This window comes from Strongyloides ratti (genome assembly GCF_001040885.1).
Source record: "Strongyloides ratti genome assembly S_ratti_ED321, chromosome : 2".
In the NCBI taxonomy this organism is placed as follows: Eukaryota; Metazoa; Nematoda; class Chromadorea; order Rhabditida; family Strongyloididae; genus Strongyloides; species Strongyloides ratti.
This window is the reverse complement of record NC_037308.1, coordinates 3,773,276-3,794,588: the sequence shown is the minus strand read 5'-3', so window position 1 is coordinate 3,794,588 and position 21,313 is coordinate 3,773,276. Positions and strand designations below refer to the sequence as shown.

The 21,313-nt window shown below is 24.9% G+C and overlaps 9 protein-coding genes across 9 annotated transcripts; 5 read left to right on the top strand and 4 right to left on the bottom strand.

Moving 5' to 3' along the window:
* Positions 1–3,462: 3,462 nt before the first annotated feature.
* On the bottom strand, positions 3,463–4,474 carry SRAE_2000121500 (Hypothetical protein; the record flags this gene model as incomplete). Its single annotated transcript, XM_024652139.1, has 2 exons — positions 3,463–4,227; positions 4,280–4,474. 2 exons carry the CDS (start codon positions 4,472–4,474, stop codon positions 3,463–3,465), a joined length of 960 nt encoding a protein of 319 aa, XP_024505747.1.
* A 1,035-nt stretch (positions 4,475–5,509) lies between these two features.
* On the bottom strand, positions 5,510–5,980 carry SRAE_2000121400 (Bis(5'-nucleosyl)-tetraphosphatase [asymmetrical]; the record flags this gene model as incomplete). Its single annotated transcript, XM_024652138.1, has 2 exons — positions 5,510–5,820; positions 5,869–5,980. 2 exons carry the CDS (start codon positions 5,978–5,980, stop codon positions 5,510–5,512), a joined length of 423 nt encoding a protein of 140 aa, XP_024505746.1.
* Positions 5,981–6,404: 424 nt separating this feature from the next.
* On the top strand, positions 6,405–9,421 carry SRAE_2000121300 (Actin-binding protein anillin; the record flags this gene model as incomplete). The annotated part of the gene is made up of 4 exons (XM_024652137.1): positions 6,405–6,434; positions 6,482–6,934; positions 7,000–7,071; positions 7,157–9,421. 4 exons carry the CDS (start codon positions 6,405–6,407, stop codon positions 9,419–9,421), a joined length of 2,820 nt encoding a protein of 939 aa, XP_024505745.1.
* Positions 9,422–9,793: 372 nt separating this feature from the next.
* Positions 9,794–10,816, top strand: SRAE_2000121200 (Hypothetical protein; the record flags this gene model as incomplete). The annotated part of the gene is made up of 1 exon (XM_024652136.1): positions 9,794–10,816. The coding sequence occupies one exon, from the start codon at positions 9,794–9,796 to the stop codon at positions 10,814–10,816; it is 1,023 nt and encodes a 340-aa protein (XP_024505744.1).
* Positions 10,817–11,619: 803 nt separating this feature from the next.
* SRAE_2000121100 (Autophagy-specific gene 4) lies at positions 11,620–12,887 on the top strand (the record flags this gene model as incomplete). The annotated part of the gene is made up of 2 exons (XM_024652135.1): positions 11,620–11,716; positions 11,794–12,887. 2 exons carry the CDS (start codon positions 11,620–11,622, stop codon positions 12,885–12,887), a joined length of 1,191 nt encoding a protein of 396 aa, XP_024505743.1.
* Positions 12,888–13,915: 1,028 nt separating this feature from the next.
* On the top strand, positions 13,916–15,659 carry SRAE_2000121000 (Mitochondrial import receptor subunit TOM70; the record flags this gene model as incomplete). The annotated part of the gene is made up of 2 exons (XM_024652134.1): positions 13,916–14,017; positions 14,058–15,659. 2 exons carry the CDS (start codon positions 13,916–13,918, stop codon positions 15,657–15,659), a joined length of 1,704 nt encoding a protein of 567 aa, XP_024505742.1.
* Positions 15,660–16,314: 655 nt separating this feature from the next.
* Positions 16,315–18,811, bottom strand: SRAE_2000120900 (Paraplegin; the record flags this gene model as incomplete). The annotated part of the gene is made up of 4 exons (XM_024652133.1): positions 16,315–16,325; positions 16,506–16,526; positions 16,580–18,622; positions 18,673–18,811. 4 exons carry the CDS (start codon positions 18,809–18,811, stop codon positions 16,315–16,317), a joined length of 2,214 nt encoding a protein of 737 aa, XP_024505741.1.
* Positions 18,812–19,324: 513 nt separating this feature from the next.
* Positions 19,325–19,734, top strand: SRAE_2000120800 (Hypothetical protein; the record flags this gene model as incomplete). The annotated part of the gene is made up of 2 exons (XM_024652132.1): positions 19,325–19,470; positions 19,524–19,734. 2 exons carry the CDS (start codon positions 19,325–19,327, stop codon positions 19,732–19,734), a joined length of 357 nt encoding a protein of 118 aa, XP_024505740.1.
* A 47-nt stretch (positions 19,735–19,781) lies between these two features.
* On the bottom strand, positions 19,782–21,311 carry SRAE_2000120700 (Vesicular inhibitory amino acid transporter; the record flags this gene model as incomplete). Its single annotated transcript, XM_024652131.1, has 1 exon — positions 19,782–21,311. The coding sequence occupies one exon, from the start codon at positions 21,309–21,311 to the stop codon at positions 19,782–19,784; it is 1,530 nt and encodes a 509-aa protein (XP_024505739.1).
* Positions 21,312–21,313: the final 2 nt, after the last annotated feature.

The window sequence follows — 21,313 nt, the reverse complement described above, 5'->3', positions numbered from 1 at the left end:
CTTTACTAAATGTTTTACTTACATTAAATACTTTAATAATAAAAATGATATCTTGTTTAATTTATTTATTACATAAATTAAAGGACATTGTCTAATAAATATTTTGAGATATTATTTATTCAAGTAGATGAGATGTATAAAATGAAAGATTAATGAGGAAAGACATTTGATCTAAAAATATTCTATTTATCTTCTTTACACATTTTTAATAATGTATGTTTAATAAAAAGTATTAAAAAAAAAAAAAAGAATTACCTAACAATTATTAAATTTATTAAAAATAATATTTTTATATCTTTAAAAATAAATAAATTTATAATAATATATAAGAAATGATAAATTTTTTTTTCACCTTTAATCAAGGGCACCTTTTTTGAGGTCTCAGTGTGTCGTCGTCATCATCATCGTCGTTGTTGTTAACTATTTCCTTAAACTAATCTCAATTCATTTAATTTTCTATATATGAAGATAATATATCTAATATCAAAATTTTTTTCTTTATAAAATGCTTTTAAATTAAAAGAAATAAAAGGTCATTGGAAGGCAATAATTACTACTAAAATACAAATTATCATAAATTAAAATCACAAAATTTTATTTAAACATTATATAAAATATATATTAGTTACAAAATTAAGATTTACCTCCAATTAACTCATCTACAATTATTAATTAATAATAAAATTATTTTCTATAGTATAAAGTTAACTATATTTAATTATATTAAGGTAAAAAGATATACACAAAAATCAAATCTTTTTTTTTTATTAAAATAAAAATGAGACAAGGTAAAATTATAGATAATTTAGAGGGTAGTTAACAAAAAAAATAATATGAAATTAGTAAAAAAAAAATTTAAAATAAGTAAATAATAGGTTATACATAAAAATATAAGATTCTATTTGTTATATCAAAAAAAAAAAAAGAAGAATACTCAAAATTGATAGATTATTTTTGATTTTTTAAGTATTTAATGTATTTTTAATTGTACAAATAATTATAAAAATGATTTAAATACAAAAAAAAAAGTTTATATTTGAAGATTGATTTACTATTTATACATAAAAAAGGAAGTAAATAGAAATATATTCAGAAGGGTATATGTTTTGACTCATGATTAAAAGATAGAATAAATTAATATATTAATAAGAGATAGAATAATTAATAATCATAATATAAATAGAAAAAAAGATTGGAAAAAAAAGTTAAGTCATGATAATGAATAAGTAAAACTGTTTATTTAAAGAGTATGCTCAAAACAAGATATCAATCTAAGATTTGTTTGATCACTTAATAAGTATTATCTTTCCTCCAAATATAGTAAATAAGAACATGACTAGTTACAAAATAAATAAAAGTTTATTAAAAAGAAAAATAGTAAGAATATTATTATAAAACTTGGGGTATCATAACCATAATAAGTGGTATATATTTTAAACGTTACACACTTCAAAGTTATTAAATAATCATATATGAAGGTGATGATCTTGTAAGCATTTTAATTTTTAAAGATAACTAGAATATAATATAACGTATAACTCTAACAAATTTTTGTAATAGAAAGATAAAAGGTAGTATAAGCTTTCAACTTTCCCCAAGACTCCTGACCACTTATTATAATTGAACAATGTCAAATTAAACCTGATCATTTTTAAAAATGAATATAAAGATCAAATCATAGAAAATCCTTAACAATACAAGCCATATAATATATAATGTTAAATAAGGATAGATTATTGTTATATACAACTAGATACTAAGTGATTTTCATATAAAAGTATCAAATATAATAATATATAATAAAGAAATATCTTGTAATTGTTATTTATAAACTTTTCACACCAAAAAATTTTTACTAACATAATATTATACAAAACGATAGATTAAGTTACATATATAGAATGAAGTGGATTTTGAAGAATGTAAAGGAAAATAAAATTTAATATATTTTTTTTTAGTATAATAATATTAAATTTGTAATAAAATAACTTTTTTAATATTTAAATAATTTATATTTAATATTGACTTATCATAAGAAAAAAAAAAGAAGAAAATTTTTAAAAGAAAAATATTTCTAAAGAAAATTATTTAAGTACAAAATTATATTTCATATGTTTATATGATATAAATAAAATGACGTATGAAAATGTTACAAAGAATTATTTTTGTAAGAAAATAATAATAAACATAAAAAGAGTATAAATAAACTTTTGTTTCAATTCAATGGACCAAGAATAATTTTTAACAATAGAGTTTGATGATTGAAAATGATAATAAATTGATATAATAGATATATGATGCTACCTGTTAAAAAAACCTGATTTTTTAATTTAATTAATTGAGTAAAAGAAGGACAAGCTAACAAAATAGATTTTATAAATTCTTTTATCTACTTTTTTTTTACCAAATAATTTATAATTTTAAAAGAGGAAGAATAATTTTTTTTAACGTAAAATAAAATGATATATTATAATTTTTTAGTAATGTGGAAAATTTAGACATTAAAAATATTCATATTTAAAAATGAAAGTGTGTGCTAGTAATTAGATTAAAAATTAAAGAAAGTAAAAAAAAAAATACTTTATGTAGATATGAAAACTTTTACTAATTAATGGGTTTTATCTTAGTGTAATGTACCAATTACATTAGTTTGTTGATTTACCTTAGAATATAATTTTTTTTAACTAAACAAACGATAAGAAGTGTTATATCTTAAATAATAAACATTAACTGTAAAACTTACTCGGTACTTAAGTATAATATATATCTTCATATCATTTAACAATACAAAAAGGGTCAAGAATAGCGTGAAGCAGAGGACAACAAATAAAAGTTTAGAAAGAATTTTATGGCAAATAGTACTGTTGTTTCAAGTACTAAGATCATCTGATTGAAGGCGATTAACACCAATATAAGATATCAATAAATTGAAAAATATGTAAATAAATGATTTATTCAACAAAAAATATTTTCTTATCAATTGACAATTTCCTGTAAAAAAAAAAGAACTGTCTATCATTTAAATCAAATAGTTATATAGATCATTTGTAATAAACAATACATTAAAATCTTAAAATATTTAAGATGATAAGCTAGTTCATTATAATAATAATACACTATTCAATAGATAGTTTTTATTTATTATTCACCATAAAGTATCAGGTCCAGAAAAGATAAAAACAAATTAAATGAGTGACTTTTGTCATTTATTTCACAAAAAAAGATAAAAAAAAAAACTTTTCATAAGCCTCTTTTTGTTTAAATTGTTATGTCGTAGAAATAAATACATATATATATATGATGTTTTTTAAAATTTAAAATTTATTATTTCTTTTTTGTTAGAAATTAAGAAAAAAATTACACAAATAAAGATAAGAGATATACTAACGGCCTAAAAATAATCTGAAATTTGCTAATACCTATAGGAAATAATTTTTGCTAATGACAACAAATGTGTCAAAATTAGATATATGCATACTCTTTTGGTATAAAATTATTTTGCCTCGATTGTCGATTTATTTTCCATGAACTAAGAAATGATGATTTGGATTGTTGAATATCTATAGGTGTAATAGATGAATATTCATGATAATCTGAAGTAATTGTCCTCAAAGAAGGTATTGTTGATACTGGTGGTGGCCTTATTGAATTAGATAAATTTAAATCAGTAAATTTTTGTCCTTTTATTGGAAGATTTTCTACATCATAAAAAATACCATTTGTTACATCTGAAGATTCTGATGTTGGTGTTCCTGTTGTTAATGTACTTCGGGTATTTGTATGTGCATAAGGATACCTACTTGGTCCATCATAATTTGACGATTTTTGATTAATAAGAAGTACTGTTAATACTATAGCAAGAATAAGGAATATTAAAACAACAAACAATAGTACAATTGTATAAATTCGTTGATTTGGTGACAATAAAAAAAAATCAAAAAAATATGAATCATTTCCATTTTTGGGAAGATTTTTTTCTTCAATACACCAGGGACATTTTTGTTGATGTTTTTCAATTTCAATAAATGCTCTAAAACAATTTCCTTCTAGTACAACATCCATTGCCTCTGAATCTATTGTCAAAGATGGAAATAATTGAATATAATTAGATTTATCACAAATAACAGGAACATTAAATAATGAATCAACTCCAAAAACTGATGCTGTAGCTGATAAATCATTTGGTGATGCATTTTCAAAAAAAGCATTTATTGGCATTTTATTTTTCTATAAAAATAATTATTAATTTATTATTAAAAAATAGTAGAAAAAAACTTACAATATTTAGTCTTTCGATGATAGGAGAATCAACTCTACTAGCAATACTGTTTTCAGCAACAAAAAAAGCTATTTGGAATCTTGGTTGAAGACACCTATCAATTGTAAGACAATTTTTTTTCCATTCTACACTTTTAACTTCCCCTGTTATCCAAAACTGATTATCTTCGAAAGCATCAACATTTAATGATAACATTAAAATGAATAAATATATTAACTTGACCAAGAAGTTAGACAACCAGAAGTTCATATTAATAATTAAATAAAATAACTATATTCATTTCAAATATTATCTATTTAAATCATCTTACAAAAACACAAACACAGCGTGTAGTGTGAAACTAATAATATTTAGCTAAAGGTTTTATAATCAAATTCCAACAGCTTGTTTAATCTCAGATCTTATCGGCTAATATAAAAGAAACTAAATGAACTTTGAATGTGTGAAAGAGAAACTTTGATATGAAACTATCAAAAAATTTTTATTTTTACAAACAAATTTATTTATAGCTAGAAGGAAATGTAAGCATTGATTCGTTAGTATCCTTTCCAAATGACAAATACAATAAAAATATAATAAATTCTCTATCATTTTAATTTTTTGTTTATTTCTTACGATGAAATGATTAATCAAAATATTATCAATGATAGAAAGTTAAAATTATTTTATTTAATAATTTTCCAACACTTTTTCTCAGTAATAAAACATCTTTTATCAATAAACACTGAGAAAAAAAAATATCCGGAAAATGTTTATATTTTTAATAATTATTTTATGTAATAAACATCATTTATTTCTTAGTTAATTAATATGAAAAATAAAAGTAATTAATATAAAAAGTTAGATATAGAAAAAAAAAATTTTTTTATACACTAATAATAGTTCCAAAGAGAATTGTTTAAAAAATCTTTTATTCTAAAAAAAATAACAAGTGAACATAGTTATTTTCCGAACTCTTAATTTTACTAAACTCCCTATAATGTACGAAAAATTTGAAATCGCAAAAATATTATTTCCCATCATAAAAATATTTCGATTATAATAATTTACGAAACTTCTGGTAAATTTTATTTGTAATCGACTTATAATATCTAACAATTTCCAACAAAAATAAAATATTCTATTTAATAAATTCTTCATTCTTTTTTAAACTACTTTTTTAAAAAAATAGGAGTAACAGATAAGTACTGATATTTATCTCAAATAATACTACCTATATATAAATTTTCATCAAATATTCTTTGAAATATAATCACTAGCTTTCCTTAATAAATCTTCCATTTCAGGAAATCCTGTTAACTTTATACATTCATCAAGTTGACAAAATTTTGAATTTTGATGCTCATGTGATAATGTTACTGAATCAGCATTTTTTAATTTTCCTAAATAATAACGTACTGTTTTTGGTCGTCCTTTAACATCATACTTCATAACGTAATCAAAATCTTTGTAAATTTCATACTGGTCAGGAGAGATGTTTGCTTCTTCTTTTGTTTCTCTTAATGCAGCTGTCCATTCATCTTCACCTGGATCTAAGTGACCTAAAATAATAGAATATGATATTAAAAATGTTAAAAAATTGATCTTACCTTTGGGTGGTGTCCAATGATAAGGTGGATAAGAAGCTTGTAGTATCAAATATTCAACAGTATCATTAATCTTTCTAAAAATTAAGACACCTGCAGCACGTTCTATATCCATTTTAATGGAATGGATATTTTTAATAAATTGTTTTAAAAATAAATTTCTATATATTGAAAAAATTTTTCTCTTAGTAACAGGATACCTTATCAGACCGTTACTGAATCGGTTAACGAGTCATCATTATTCCAAGCATGGTTTAAAATTTTTACTATTTCCTCTCAAGATAAGACCATCAATGGCGGGAGTTAATATTTTTAACTTGATGACACACAAATGATGACCCTCTTTTTCATATATATACTACAAGTTTAATTTTGCGGGAAATTAAACACTGGTATATCGTCACTTAAATTTAGATTGTCTCATTTTTGACTGTTTAGATAAAAGTGACACTTTAAGATATAATTCGTTTAATTAAAACTTCTATTTTGTTTGCTTTAAGATTATATTGCAGTCGGTTTAACTGATCAAACTAAAAATTATGGAAAATTCACCAGTTCCATTGGCACAGGTAAGATAATTCTTTTTATGTTTTATGAAGGTGTTTTTACCTTTTAGAAGTTACTTGAAAAAGCTCGGCAAAGACAAAAAGAAATAGATGAATGTGACTCACCAGTTGCAATGCATTCTTCAAAGTCATACCCAGCCCCAGTCAAAGTAAAAGGAACTAGAGCACCATCACCACCAAAAGATGAGGGGAGAAATGTATTGACATCTCTTAACTCTCCTAAGAAAAATCGTTTTGCAGAAATTGCTGAGGCATACAACAACTTTGAATATAAACCTTCAAATGCACTTAAAACTAAAGAAGATTATTTGGTTAGATCGCCACGAAAAAATTTTGAGTCATCCACATTTGTTTCTCCAAAAAATGTGCAGATTGTGAAAAATCAAAAAGTCTTGAGATTTTCTGATAAGGAAGAAAATATACCCGATGGTCCATTACATGAGTCAACTGCTATTGAAGATGATGAAAAAAAGACAAATGATTTAATTAACAGTATCGAGCAGGTAAATTTTATTTCGTTGTTTATTTATGTTTATATATAACATTTGTTTTATGTTATTGTCTTTAGTCTTGTAATGATAATCCTCCACCTGTACCAACTTCAAGTCCACCTCATGAAATAAATGAAGAAATTAAAAATGTAAGCTTTTTTTTAAATTTTTTTTTTTTGCTGTCCAAAGTCCTTTATAGTTTAATTTTAATTGTTTATTTCTTTTATTTTACAGATATCGCCAATATCAGATAACAGGAAAAATTCAACAGGATCAAGATGTCATGAGACGACTGTTATTACAAAGAGAGTTATTACAACAACATCAACGACAGAGATAAAGTACATGGATGATGATAGTGAAGATAAGAAAATTACTTCTGAGCAATGTACTACTGTAAATTCAGCTCCTTCCATAACGAGGACAAAGGCATTAGATATTGCAAGGAGATTTGATTCTGCTATTGCTAAAACACCAACAACATGTAAACAAGCAGCTGTTAAATATATTGATGGTAACGTTGCCGTCAAATCCTTAAGGCCTGGAGCATTGTCACCAACATTATTGTATGGAAATAGAGGCAAAGTTGACATGAAAAATTCGGAAGTTGTCGTACCAGAAACTAAATCTGTTAAAAATTTAAAATCTAAGTGGGAAGCAAATATTTCCCTAGAGAACAAGACTGAATCAGTCGCCAAAGACACTCCAAAAAGCAATATTAAACGTATTTTCGAGGCTCCATTTGATCAGCCCGTTGGTGAAGGAGAAAGTCCATGGAAGGATAAGGTTGATATAGAAGGACCACCATTAAAATCCACAAAAACAAATACAAGTTTGACGGCTAATGAACTTATTTCTGATGATTTCACAAAACAAGGAGATTCTGACAATGACGTATATAAAACACCAAATCGTGATTTCAAATTTGATTATGGTGAAGGGTCAGCAGATCGTTTAATTAATGATGCATTTGACTTTGTACAGTTTGAAAACTCAGCCATACCATCACCTTTCTCTGACTATAGAACGCCACATGGTAATGAAGAACATCGCAGTTTAATGGATGATATAAATACAGAACTAAATAGATTTTGTACTCCACGTACTCATCTAAGAAATGAAAAAATAGACAAAAATGGTGCCTGTGATCCAGCTGATTCTCCTCAGCGTCAATTGGTTCACAGTATTTCTTTTTATAGAAAAAAAGCAAAGGAAATTGAAGAAGTTGTAAAGAACAATATAGACTCGTCAAATTTGGAAACAATGTCTTCATCAGGTTGTAATGGAAGTAATATAAGTTGTGGTAGTAATGCAAATGAAGGTGTTTGTGAAGAGTACATTGATATTGAAGCAACCAAAAAAGAATTAAAAGAAGGTATTCGCGTTCAACAATATCAAATTGCTCAGGCATCAAGAGCTATTTCATATTGTAGACAAAACAATACTTTTAAAGGAAGTCGTGAAGAAGTCGATGCTCAACGTGCACTTCTGATAGCTAATGAAAAGAGGAAAGCTTTATCATTAGAATATGAAAAAATAAACAAAAATGGAATTCCAAGCACTTTTTCTAAAGAACCCAGAGGTACATTATCTATAATGAATATTGCTATCAGACTTTCTCGTGAATTCATTAATATGTATATCAATCAAAAAGCTGACTCATATTTATATTATTTTATTGCTTTGATTAAATTTGCCGATAAAGTTTTACATACACAACTAGTTTCTAGTGATACTGGTGTTCAAAGTGGATATATAGAATTTCCAGCTTATATTAATCTCAAGAATCTTCCTAGTAACTTTGTAGTTACTTTAGATATTTTTAGTTTACGTACAATGAGAGAGTCAAAACACACAAAGGATATTAAGAATAAAAGTAAAACATTGACACCATTTAAAAAACTCACACATTCAACTCCATCATCCAATAATCTTCCAAATTTTACATCACCTGGTGGTGTCGCTGGTGTTGTAGATCCAAGTTTTCAAAAAGCTGGTACTTTGAATTTCAGTCTTTCTCAAGTTAGTAGAAAGAACTTTATGCTAAATGATGTTGTACAACCATTGGAAGGAACGGTCAGTCTTAACATGAAGTGTTTTGCAGAAAAGGGATCTGGTATTGAATACAAAGGATTTTTAAATCTTTACCAATGCATTGGAGATTTGTCGTCATGGAACAGATATTGGTGTGTTCTTAAAGGTACCAATCTTACATTTTGGAAGTATCCAGAGGAAGAAGATAAAAAGTCACCAGCAATAATTATTGACCTTGAGTCTGTTAAAGGTGAAGTTAAACATACAAACGATGAAAGTGCATGCTTTCCAAATACGATGGAAATGTTTGTGGATGTATTAGATCAAAGTAAACTTTCAACACTTCGAATCATGTTTGCTGCAGATACTTCTCCACAGATGACATCATGGCTGACAAATATAAATGAGTGCCTTAAGTTTATCTCTCTTTGGAATTGTAAAAAATCACCAGTACTTGATCGTTAATTCTCTTCCGTTAAGAAAACAGAAAGTAAAGAACTTATTAAATAAGAAAATATTTTATTTTTTTTTTTGTAAATTTATTTATGTAAATTGTTTAAAAATAAAATTCACTACAAATAGAATTTTCCAAAAGTTGTGTAAGTAGTTATTGCTAGCAAGAGTTTTTTTTGAATCAATTTTATGATTAGGGTTGTATTTTTTTATACACATTAGAAGTAAATAAAGACCGTTTTTTGTTAATTTTTTGTAAACCGATTTTTAAAACGTCAAAATGAATTCAAAAAAACAACATATTTTTATAATTTTTAAAAAAACGTAGTATTCATATTTTGTAACTATATATTGTATATCTTTTCCTTATAAAAAATGTTAATAATGAGACTTAATGTACCATCTCTTTTACTACTTTGTTCTTTCATTTGTTTAGTTAAATGTCTTAAAGTGAAGCAATATAATCCATTGAAAATGAGAGACTTTTTAATTGATTCATATAAAAAAAATTATAAATATTTTAACAATCCAATGGTAATAGTTTCAGCTTTTTCAACTCATATAAAAGTAAATAATCCATTACCAGAAATTTTGAATATAGAATATTGTGAGGGAGAAAAAATTTTAATTCTTATTAAAAATCTTCAAAAAACCACTTTCAAAAAAAGAATAATTATTAGAGAAAAAGAATCACAAAAAGTGGTAGATAAAAAAAATTATAAAGTTATTGATGCAATAGATGAAATGTATCTTTTTTTAAATTTTACTAATCTTAACGAAAATAATTTTATCATACAAATGGCATATGACCCACGTCTTCAATTGCAATTTTTTGCAAATAAATTTAAAGATAGAACCAACTATGAGAAATGTAATAGTGTTAATGAGAATGTTTTTATGAATAATGAAGTATTTATCTCAAATCCATTTAATGTGAAGCATGATGATACAACTTCTTTTATCATTTGTTCTCTTAAAAGACCAAATAAAATGTTTAATTTGTATTTCCAATATTTTAATAACAATACTGGTGAATTTATTAAAATTAAAAACGATAATACATTTTTTAACAATTTAAATAATGATTTTATCACAATGATAATTATTAATGAAGAACTAGTAACCAAAAGTACTTTAAAAGTTTTGTGTGTTGTTGAATATAGTATTACAAAACAAAAGATCGCTGAAGTGTCAACATTATTAAAACCAACATTAAAAGAAGATCAATGGATTTATATGGAAAAAGATCAAAATGTGAAAGATAATAACATAAAAAAAAATTCAAATTTTAAAGACTTTTTTGCAATTTTTATAATTTGTGTTATATCAGTAAACTTATTTGGACGAAAAGTTGTAAATCTAATAAAAAAGATCTTTAGTTTAATAACTGTGACGTCCTATTTTTAAATTGAAAATTTCTAATTTATTTTCTATTTTTTAATTGTAAAAATAATTTTGAACAACAAAAATAAAATTGATCTTTAAATTTTAAAAATACAAAAACAGGAAATAGATATATGATCTTTTTTATAATAAGCAAAAAAAAATATTTTCAACTTTTTTCATTAAATAATTTTTTTTTCGTTTTAAAACATATATTGAAATGTTAAATTACGTTATTTTTATTTCCATTAGATTTCTTATACTCCAAAATGAGTTTTTTTTTTAAATTATTTCTTGTTCTAGAAGCCTTCTAATGAGAATATTAAAATATTTTAAGATTTCTAAAGTTATAAATTTAATAATACTAAATCTAATAATTAAAAAATTTCTATGTTCCTAATTTTTTTTTGTCTAAAAAAAGTATAATATTTTAAAGTATTTAAGTAGTTTTTTTTTATTTAATTTTTAAAAATAAGAAAAACTACAAAAATATGTTTTTAAATGTAAAATTAAATAAAGACTCCATATTCCAAGATGAATATAAACAAACAACTAGAGGAACCTCGATGTATGGTTAGATGTTTGTTAAATTTTGAAAAAGGTTTTATCATCGCATTATTCTTCTATAATATTCATTCTTATTCCTATCACTATAATCATCTGATACTAGTATTATTCTTTACACAAAATAAGAAAAAATTTACAAAGTAAATAATAGCGTTTTTTTTTATATATTTATGTAATCTAAATAAAGTTAAAATATTTTTTTATCTGTTATGAATCATTTTTGTGGATTTAGTGAATTAATTTATAATTATATTAAAAATATGGAACCATATTTGGCATTAGATTTTGAGGAAGTTGATCTTGTTGAAAAAGCTACTGAAGTTGTAATATTGGGTAAAAAATTTACCAAAGAAGATGGTATGTATGTCTATCTATATTTTATGTGCTTTTTTTTATATTTGTAAATTGATCAATATTGTTTTGATATATTTTAGGCTACCAAAAAGTTAAAGAATTTGTAAGAAGTAGATTATGGATGACATATAGAAAAGATTTTACTAAAATTGGTGGTACTGGTCCTTCAAGTGATCAAGGATGGGGTTGTATGTTAAGATGTGGCCAGATGCTTTTAGCTCAAGCTATTGTTGATGTTAAATTAGGAAAAGATTGGATTTGGGATCCTAATACGTCGGCTAACGACCAAACTTATGTTAAAATTCTTAATCTTTTCCAGGATGACAAAATTTCAAATTATTCTATTCATCAAATAGCACAAATGGGAGTTTCTGAAGGAAAAAACATTGGTGAATGGTTAGGTCCTAACACAGTATCACAAGTGTTAAAGAAATTGGTATTTTATGACAGCTGGAGTAACATACGCGTTCACGTAGCTATGGATAATGTATTGATTCATGATGATGTAAAAAAAGTTGCTACTGTGCAGAGAGATAATCAGAATGAATGGAAGAATTTATTGGTAATAATACCTTTGAGATTAGGATTAACTTATATTAATAGAGATTATATTCCTGCCATAAAAATGTTTTATGAACTTAAACAATGTGCTGGAATTATTGGAGGAAGACCAAATAGAGCTTTATATTTTATTGGAATGGCCGATGAAGAGATGTTATATCTAGATCCACATATATGTCAACCAGTAATCGATATTAATGAACAAATGGAATCTGTTAATGTTAAAGAAAGTGAATCTTTATTTGAAAAAGTTGATGAAAATGATGGAGTTCAAGTTAATATGGAAGAACCAACTTTATCATCTTTACTAATAAATGATGCTTCATTTCATTGTGATTGTGTTGCTCATATGGATTATGGACAAATGGATCCATCATTGGCTTTGGCATTTGTATGTAAAGATAAATCTGATTATGAAGATTTAACTAATAATCTTGTCAATGTTTTGAAAGCCTCTACACCACCTTTATTTGAAATGCTTTCTGAAAGGCCTAAAGGATGGCCAAAGTTTGTTCCATACACAGGTGTAGAAAGTTCATTCAATTTTAAGGAATATGCAGATTTTGGGGATCCTAATATGGATAGTGATGATGAATTTGAAGTTTTGTCATAAATATTTATTTCTTTTTATAAATATAAAAACTTAAATTAATATATATTAAGGACCATTATATTTTCAAATATTAAAAATTATATGTGCAATTATTATCATATATTTTATAATTTTAAAAGATTTTAAAACTTTACAAAACATTGTACACTTAATTTCTTGCTTATTTCTAATTAAAATTTAGAATATTACTAAGTATCATATTATATATTGTGTAAAATACAATTGTATATATTTTAATTATTGTTTTTAACTAAAAATATATAAATTTCTACTAATTTATTGCCAAAAAAAATTCTATGCTTCTGTGTAATTAAAGTGATTAACATATTTAATTTGTTTTAATAAAAATGATGAATTTTAAAATTATTTTGTTTAATATGTGAAAAATTAAACTAATTTTGTACAAAAGACAAGTTTTAAAAAAATAAAAGAAACAACAATAAAAATTTGACAATAAATGATGTTGTTAATAAAATTTTATATAGATAAATTTATTATTTTTTTTTATTAAAAAGTTATTATTAAAAAAAAATTTTAAAATAAAAGTAAAATACTACAATTTAATAGTATAGAAAATTTGGAATAGAAGACCTTGACTGGCATATATTAAATATATAAATAAATATATTTTTTTAATATTTAAATCTAAAACATTTTTTAGGTGTTTTAATACTTTTACAAATATTAATAACTACATATTACTTCATGTTAACATTATCATTTTGAGTTATAATCATATAATACCAATTTTTAAATAAAATATTTTATACTACATTATGAATTTAAATTTATATAAAATTAAAATGTTAATATTACTATAAAAATATATATATTATTTTTTTTAGTTAAGCTTAGAATATTGTACTATTGATATAGTACGTATAATTTTATCTCCTTAAAAATTCAAGTCAACACACTTCAAAATTTAAACAATTTTTTAGTGTCTCTTAATACGAGTTTTCTTGGAATATTATATTTTCTTAGGTTATTATATTGTAGATTATTATTTTTGTTCTGGTGAAGTGAATATGGAAAATTCACACTTTAATATACCTTCTTGGTCAAAATATCTTTTTGGAGCTGTTATTACTGGAGCTGTCATCTATGTTGGAGGGCGACTTATCCTAAGTGTAAGAATATTACTATGTTAATTTTTTAAAATTGTTTTAGTCAAAAGAAGATAATGTTGAAGTTGATGTCTCTAAATATGGTGTAATTTCTGAAAAAGGAAAAGAAGCTGCTCGATTAAAAATTGAAGGTAATGAATATTTCAAAAACAAAGAATATCTTAAAGCTGTTGAAACATACCTTAAAGCTATCTTACTTTGTGATGAAACTATAGATTGTAGTTTATTAGCTGAGTTACATCAAAATACAGCTGCTTCATACAACTATCTTGGAAATCATGAAAAAGAAATTGAACATTGTGATATGGCTTTGAAATTTTCACCAAGATTTATTAAAGCTCTCAAAAGAAGAGCTGCTGCTTATGAAAAAACACGTTCTTTAAAAAAGGCTGGAGATGATTATTTGTTTTTAAGTTCTTTAGAGCCAACACATGCAGCTACTCATCAAGGAAAAGCTAAAGATTTGTTTATGGAAGCCGGTTTTATTGTGGCTCAATATAAATTTAAAAGTCTTCCAGAGGAAGTCAGACCCATTCCACATCAACAGATGTTTTCATATCTTTTTCACACAAGTATTCATAATCCTTTGGCTTTATATGTTAGAAAACAAAAAGATTGTAGTGTTTTAGAGGAAGAACCAATTGTAAAAGAGATAATACAATTATTAAGAGATCATATGTTTGATGAAGCATTTGAAAAATGTGAAAAATATATTACTGATTTTGATTTTAATACCAAAAAAATTGAATTTTATTATTTAATGGAGATATTATATTTAAAATGTTTAATTGTTCAAAGAAGATATACTTTAGCTAAAAGTGTTTATGAAGAAATTGAAAAAAAGTTTAATAATGAGGATAGAAAAATGGATGATAAATATTTAAATGATTTTATGCTTGCATGGAAAATATTAGGAATGGAATTATTTTTCAAAATTGACGAAAATGAGGGAATTGATTTCTTTAATAATAAGATGGGAGAATATAAAGAAAATACTGATTCATATTTAAATTATGGAATTCTTAATCTTGCTTCAAACATGTCTGGATTAAGTGAAAATTCTGAAAAATCATATTTACTTAATAATAATAACGTTTATGCTATGTGGTACAAATATTACAGTCAATGTCTTATGTCAATGATAGAAGGAGATTATACTGGTTTTGTTAAAAGAGTCCATGAATTTGAAAGAAAACTTAAAAGTTATGGCTATACAGAAGATTCTTATATTGGATGGTTCTTCTTATCCCAGGTACTTGCAGTAAATGATTATGAAGCATGTTCTAATATTCTTAAAGAATGTTCTAAAATTTATCCTAAGAATGTATTTAATCAAATTATTGATGTTTCTTTAATGCCAAATCAAGTAGCTGCTTCATCTAAAGAATCATATGCTTTATATATGTTAAAGATGAATAAAGTTGTTGAAGATGTTCTCAAAGTTGATAAGTATAATTCTGCTGCACTAAAACTAAAAGCTAGATTATTAATGGAGGAAGGTAGAATGGAGGATGCTGTAAGATGTTTGGATGAAGCATTAAAGAATGCTTCATCTATTGATGAGTATGCAGAAATAATTATGGATAGTTATATTTTAGAAGGATTTAAAGATATGAATGAACGTGGAATATCTTTAATTAAATAGAAGAAAGATACATGTAATAATTGTCATGTGAAATTTTTTAGTTACTTATTTGAATATAGATAATCAGTCATTTTTTAGTAGTTTTCGAAAAAATTATTATTATTTAAAAAAAAAAATCAAAATATTTGCAATAATGCATACTATTTGTGAAAAAAATATGATATATTTCTTAGATTTAAGTTTGTAGATTTTTGTTAATTCTCCTTCTTTAATGTTTATTTGTCCGTAGGTAAAAAATTATGCTTAATAATTAATCATCAATAAAAAAATTTATCTATATGAATTTTTTTTAAATTAAAAATTTAAAGAAAATAGTACATATCATAATTTATTTTGCAAAGTTAACATTTTTATTATTGTTTAAATAGAATCAATTTTTTTTAAAACTTTAAAAATACTAAATATTAGTAGATAAAATTTATTAAAAATATGTATGACAAATTTAGACTATAAATAAATAATATAAAAAATATTACAATATGTATTTTACTTAGAAATCAATTTAAATGTTACAAAAATAGAACATATCTACAAAAATACAAAAAAAATTTACAAACGTAATAATTTACCCAAACTTTAAGTGTTCTTTATCCTTTTAATATTTGTAAATAAAATAACAAAGGCAACTCTTGGTTAAATTTTTTAAATTAAAAAATTATTGATGGCCTAAAACAAACTACATTAAAAAGAATCAAATGTAACAATAGTTTTTCTTTAAAAAACACTTTATTTAGCTACAATTGATTCCAATCATTCATTTTGATTTCATAAAAAATATTGTTACTTAATTTTTACAAATGTAATTTCTACTTGATCAAAAATCTAGTCTCGTATGATTTTATTTACCTAATATATTATAGTTAACTACTATACACAGATATATTAGTTAAATTATGAATTATTTTCCAAATTTGGTAAACTTTGTTCAGGCATCTCAACGACATCTTTATCACCAAATGGTGGAGGGCCTATTAATTTTTTAACATCATCATATGTCAATGATTCTTTTGCCAATAATTCTTTTGCCAAAATGTCTAATTTATCAAAATTATCTCTTATCAATTTTTCTGTTGTAAAGTATGCTTTTCCAACTAATTTGCTAGCTTCATCATCAATAAGTCTTGCTAAAATTTTTCCATAAGGTTTTTTGGCAAATTCAGGATTACCCATTGAATCATCAGGTGGAAAACTTAATGGTCCTATTTTTTCACTCATTCCAAACATTCTAACCTGTGCATATGCTTGGTCTGTTACTTTTTTTAAATCATTCTGAGCACCAGTTGTTATTCTATTGAAATATATATTTTCTGCTGCTCTACCTCCAAGCATCATACACATTCTTTCAAATAACTCTTCTGTTGTAAATAATTTTTTATCTCGAGGTGAGTATTGAGCAAAACCTAAAGCTGCTGATGTTCTTGGAATAATAGTAACTTTAAGAAGAGCATCAGTATGTTTTAATAACCATCCAACTAATGCATGACCAGCTTCATGGTAGGCAACAATTTCTCTTTCTTCTTGAACAAGTGTTTGACTTTTTTTTGCTGGTCCAGCAATAACCCTATCTAAAGCATAACCAATTTCCTTTTCTGTTATAATATTTTTTTTGTTACTTGCAGCATTAATAGCAGCTTCATTAACAATATTTGCAATGTCTGCTCCACTCATACCTGCTGTTAATTGTGCAAGTCTTCCAGAATAAAAACTTGGACTTTTATCTAATTTTATATTTTTTAAATAAAGTTCAAATAATTCTTTTCTTTCTAAAACTGTTGGCATATCAATAGAAATATGCCTATCAAATCTTCCAGGTCTTAGTAATGCTTTGTCTAAAACATCTAATCTATTGGTACTAGCAAGTAAGACAATCTCCTTTGTTGAATTCATACCATCCATTTCAACAAGAAGTTGATTAAGAGTTTGCTCCCTCTCACTTTCACTTCCACTAGAAAAAGATCCATTACCATCTCTCTTTTTTCCTATAGCATCAATTTCATCAATATAAATAATACATGGAGCTTTTTTTTTTGCTTCTTTAAATAAATCACGAACTCGTGCTGCTCCTAAGCCACCAATCATTTCAACAAATTCCGATCCATTTACATTAAGAAAAGGAACATTAGATTCTGTAGCAAGAGCTTTTGCTAATAAAGTTTTTCCGCAACCAGGTGGACCAGTTAAAATAGCACCCTTTGGAAGCTTTGCTCCAAGCGCTGTATATTTAGAAGAATTCTTTAAATAATCAAGAAACTCCATTACCTCTACTTTAGCTTCATGGAGACCTGCTACATCTTTAAACCTAATATTAAGACCTTTTGCTTTATCATTGGGATCCAACACTTTTATATTAAGTTTTGGTAATAATGAACTTGAACTTATATTAAGGTTTTTAAAAGTTTTTCGCATCTTAATGCTAGCAAAAATAATAATTCCAAAAATAATTAAAGTAGAAATTAAAGGAAAATAATTGTCAATTCTATCATATTTTATTGTAATTCCTTCAGTAGGATTAATACCATGTTCTAGTTCATATCTCCTAATATTATTTTCAAATTTAATAGTATCATTAACACCAATCATATATATTTGATTTCCATACATACCATTAGGTGACTTAGAATCAAGAGATGTAATAACATATGCAATTTTTGCTCTTGGTGAAATAGTAATCTCTTGAATACAACCTGAAGGTAAAATTTTATCTACAAATTCATTGTAAGATATAACTCTAACATATCTTGTTTTGAAATATTGCGATAAAAAAAACAAAAATACAGTTGAAAGAATTAAAATTTTTCCTCCTTTCGTCAACTTTCTAGGACCATTTGGTTTAGATTGATCATCTTTAGATTCACTATTTTTGTCATTGTTCGACTTTCCTTGATCATTAGAAGACATTCGTAAAATACTTTCTATCTTTTCATCCACCTTCTTAAAGCATAATTTATAAGGATTTACTAGAACTTAATAAATTAAACAAAAAAAATTAAATTTAATAAAATATTGTCCATACCTAATGAAGATGACGTCGTATTACAAAGATTGCTACAACTTGTTTGAAATATTTTTATTTCTTTTTTTAAAAAACTATCTTTAGATATTCTTGAAAATACATTTTTAGCAATATTTAAATTTTTATTGCTTTTCAACATTCTGAAAATAAAAACAATAATAATTAAATAATTTACACAAATGTTAAAATCGTTTACAAATATAGAAATCCTTTTTAAAGATAAAGTAACTATTTTTTAATGAACCATGCAAAAACTATAAATCAAAAATTTCCATATAACTGTTAAAATTAAAATAACATTTTGTAGTATCAGTGGTTAATTTTTAATCAAATTATTTCTTATAAAATAGTAAAAATGAGAATATTTTATGTGTTGAATGACTTTTTAGTATATTATTGAAAAGAAATCAAAATCTACAATTTATTAAAATCTAATAATTATAAAGTTCCTAAAGACGGGTATAATAAAAAAAAAGCAAATTTAATAAGTTAATAATTTATGATTAATAATGAGGAAATTTTTAATTTAACAAAAAGAAAAGTTTTACTCATAATGTTGATAAATTGGAATAACGCTTTTGGGAGAAAGTCTATGGGTTTCATAATATTTCATTTGGTTTTCTAAGGATATTGTAAATTTTTTATTCAAAAAATGCGTAGAAGTATAAAACTTTTATCACAACAGCTAATAAAAGCGCGAGACCAATTTTATGAATCAAAAAAAGTTGTTAGAAAAGATTTTTTAAAGACTGTTGCTGTGGGAGGTTGTATTCAAATTTTATTTTGTTTATTTTTTGAGTAAGTTATTTAAAAAAAATCTTTTTAATTATATTTTTTTAATTAAATTTAAGAGAATTTGGTATACCTACACCAGAGCTTTGTTATGATTTCCGTCTGAGTACATCCCCTGAATTTAATGATTTTGTTAGAAATGGGAAATATGCTGAATTTGATATGACTTTAAATTCAACTGTTAGGACTTATAAAATTGAACAAGGCGAATTTCTTAAAAAAATTGGTAAAAGTGATTTTCGTGGAACAATCATCAAGTCAGATATGTAATATAAAAAAATTTATTTTTATTTATAGGATTTTTTTAAACATAAAAATTAATAATCAACTTTTCTGTTTGCTTTAATTTCATTAAGTAATTCGAGAAAAGAATATTGAATTCCAATAATCATTAAAAATGCTCCCAAAAATATGACAAATTTGTCAAATTTTTTTTCACTCTTTGTTAAAGTACCTTCCTTTTGTTTGATAACAAGATGAAAATAGGCTGGCCATATAAAACTAAGCATTGTCCCAGTGATATTTCCTATTAATCCCATAACTTCAATTAAATATGGAACACTTAAAGATGCCGTCAAAGTAAGTAATATAAGAATTATTCTTAGACAAAGAGCCCACTCACGAAGACTACCATCTGCTCCAAAACATGAACGGAAAACTGATTTATTATTTTTATTAAAAAAACGTTCCATAATAAGTTGAACGATTGCATAGTAGGGTAATGGATACGAAAGGAGTGCTTTAACTACTAATATAAGATTTATTAATATTTTAAATGTTTGATTTGGCAGTGAGTTAGATATTTCTTTTTGTGTATATTCTCCAAAAGTTAAAAATCCAATTAAACCAAAAACTACTTTAAAAATTGCAGCTGCTATATGTGACCATTTTAACATCCACCTAAATTCTGTTGGTTTAACCATTGAACCTTCCAGAGATGGTAAAAATATATGAGAAGTGTATCCAAAAACTACAACACCTATCATTGTTGGCATAGAACGTATTCTAGGAAAAAATGTCACTTTAGAAATTTCCCATGTAGAAAATTCAGAAAGACAGTAAATTAGCATAACAGCATTAATAATTAAATGTGATACACCATTTAAAAATGATAAATCACTTACTTTTCTAATATCGTCAATAAAAGCTGTACCAAGAAGTGTAGCTGAAACTATCATCATCCATGCCGATTTATCTACACTTGGTACACAACCCTGAAGTAAATCTCCTGCTAATACTAAGTATAAAATACATGTTGAGGCCAGTTCTAATAATTGTGCTCCTAAAACCCATTTTCCCAATCCGGGTCTAACTGTATCAGCAACTTCTTTATAACTTTTTCTTACTTTTATATTTTTTTCATACAAACAATCTATTAATAAAACTCCTGTAACATAACATATGTATGCAGCTCCAGCTAAAAAAAAAACTGTCCACCAACCACCTACTTTAACAGCAACTGGTAAACCGACAATAAACATTCCTTGTATAGCATTTGTCACATTCCAAGCAGCTTGAAGAGCTGTAATTGGTTGCCCACCTCCATGAGGATCCTCTTCTTCCTCTTCTTCTTCAATATTATTCATATTAATATCTCCAGTATTTGAATTTTGATAACTATTATTATTTTCTTTTACTTCAATACTGCCATATCCATTTTCACCTAATGGAGATTCTTCTTTTATAGTAGTTGTATTAGTATCATGGTCCCACGCATTAAATGGATCATATTTTTGTTGTGATTGTCGTTGATAACCAATATCAAATGATTCAGTAAAAATATTTTTATTTGTCCATTCTTGTAGTCTTTTACCAGTTTTAGGAATATCCCAATTACTCCAACTCATGA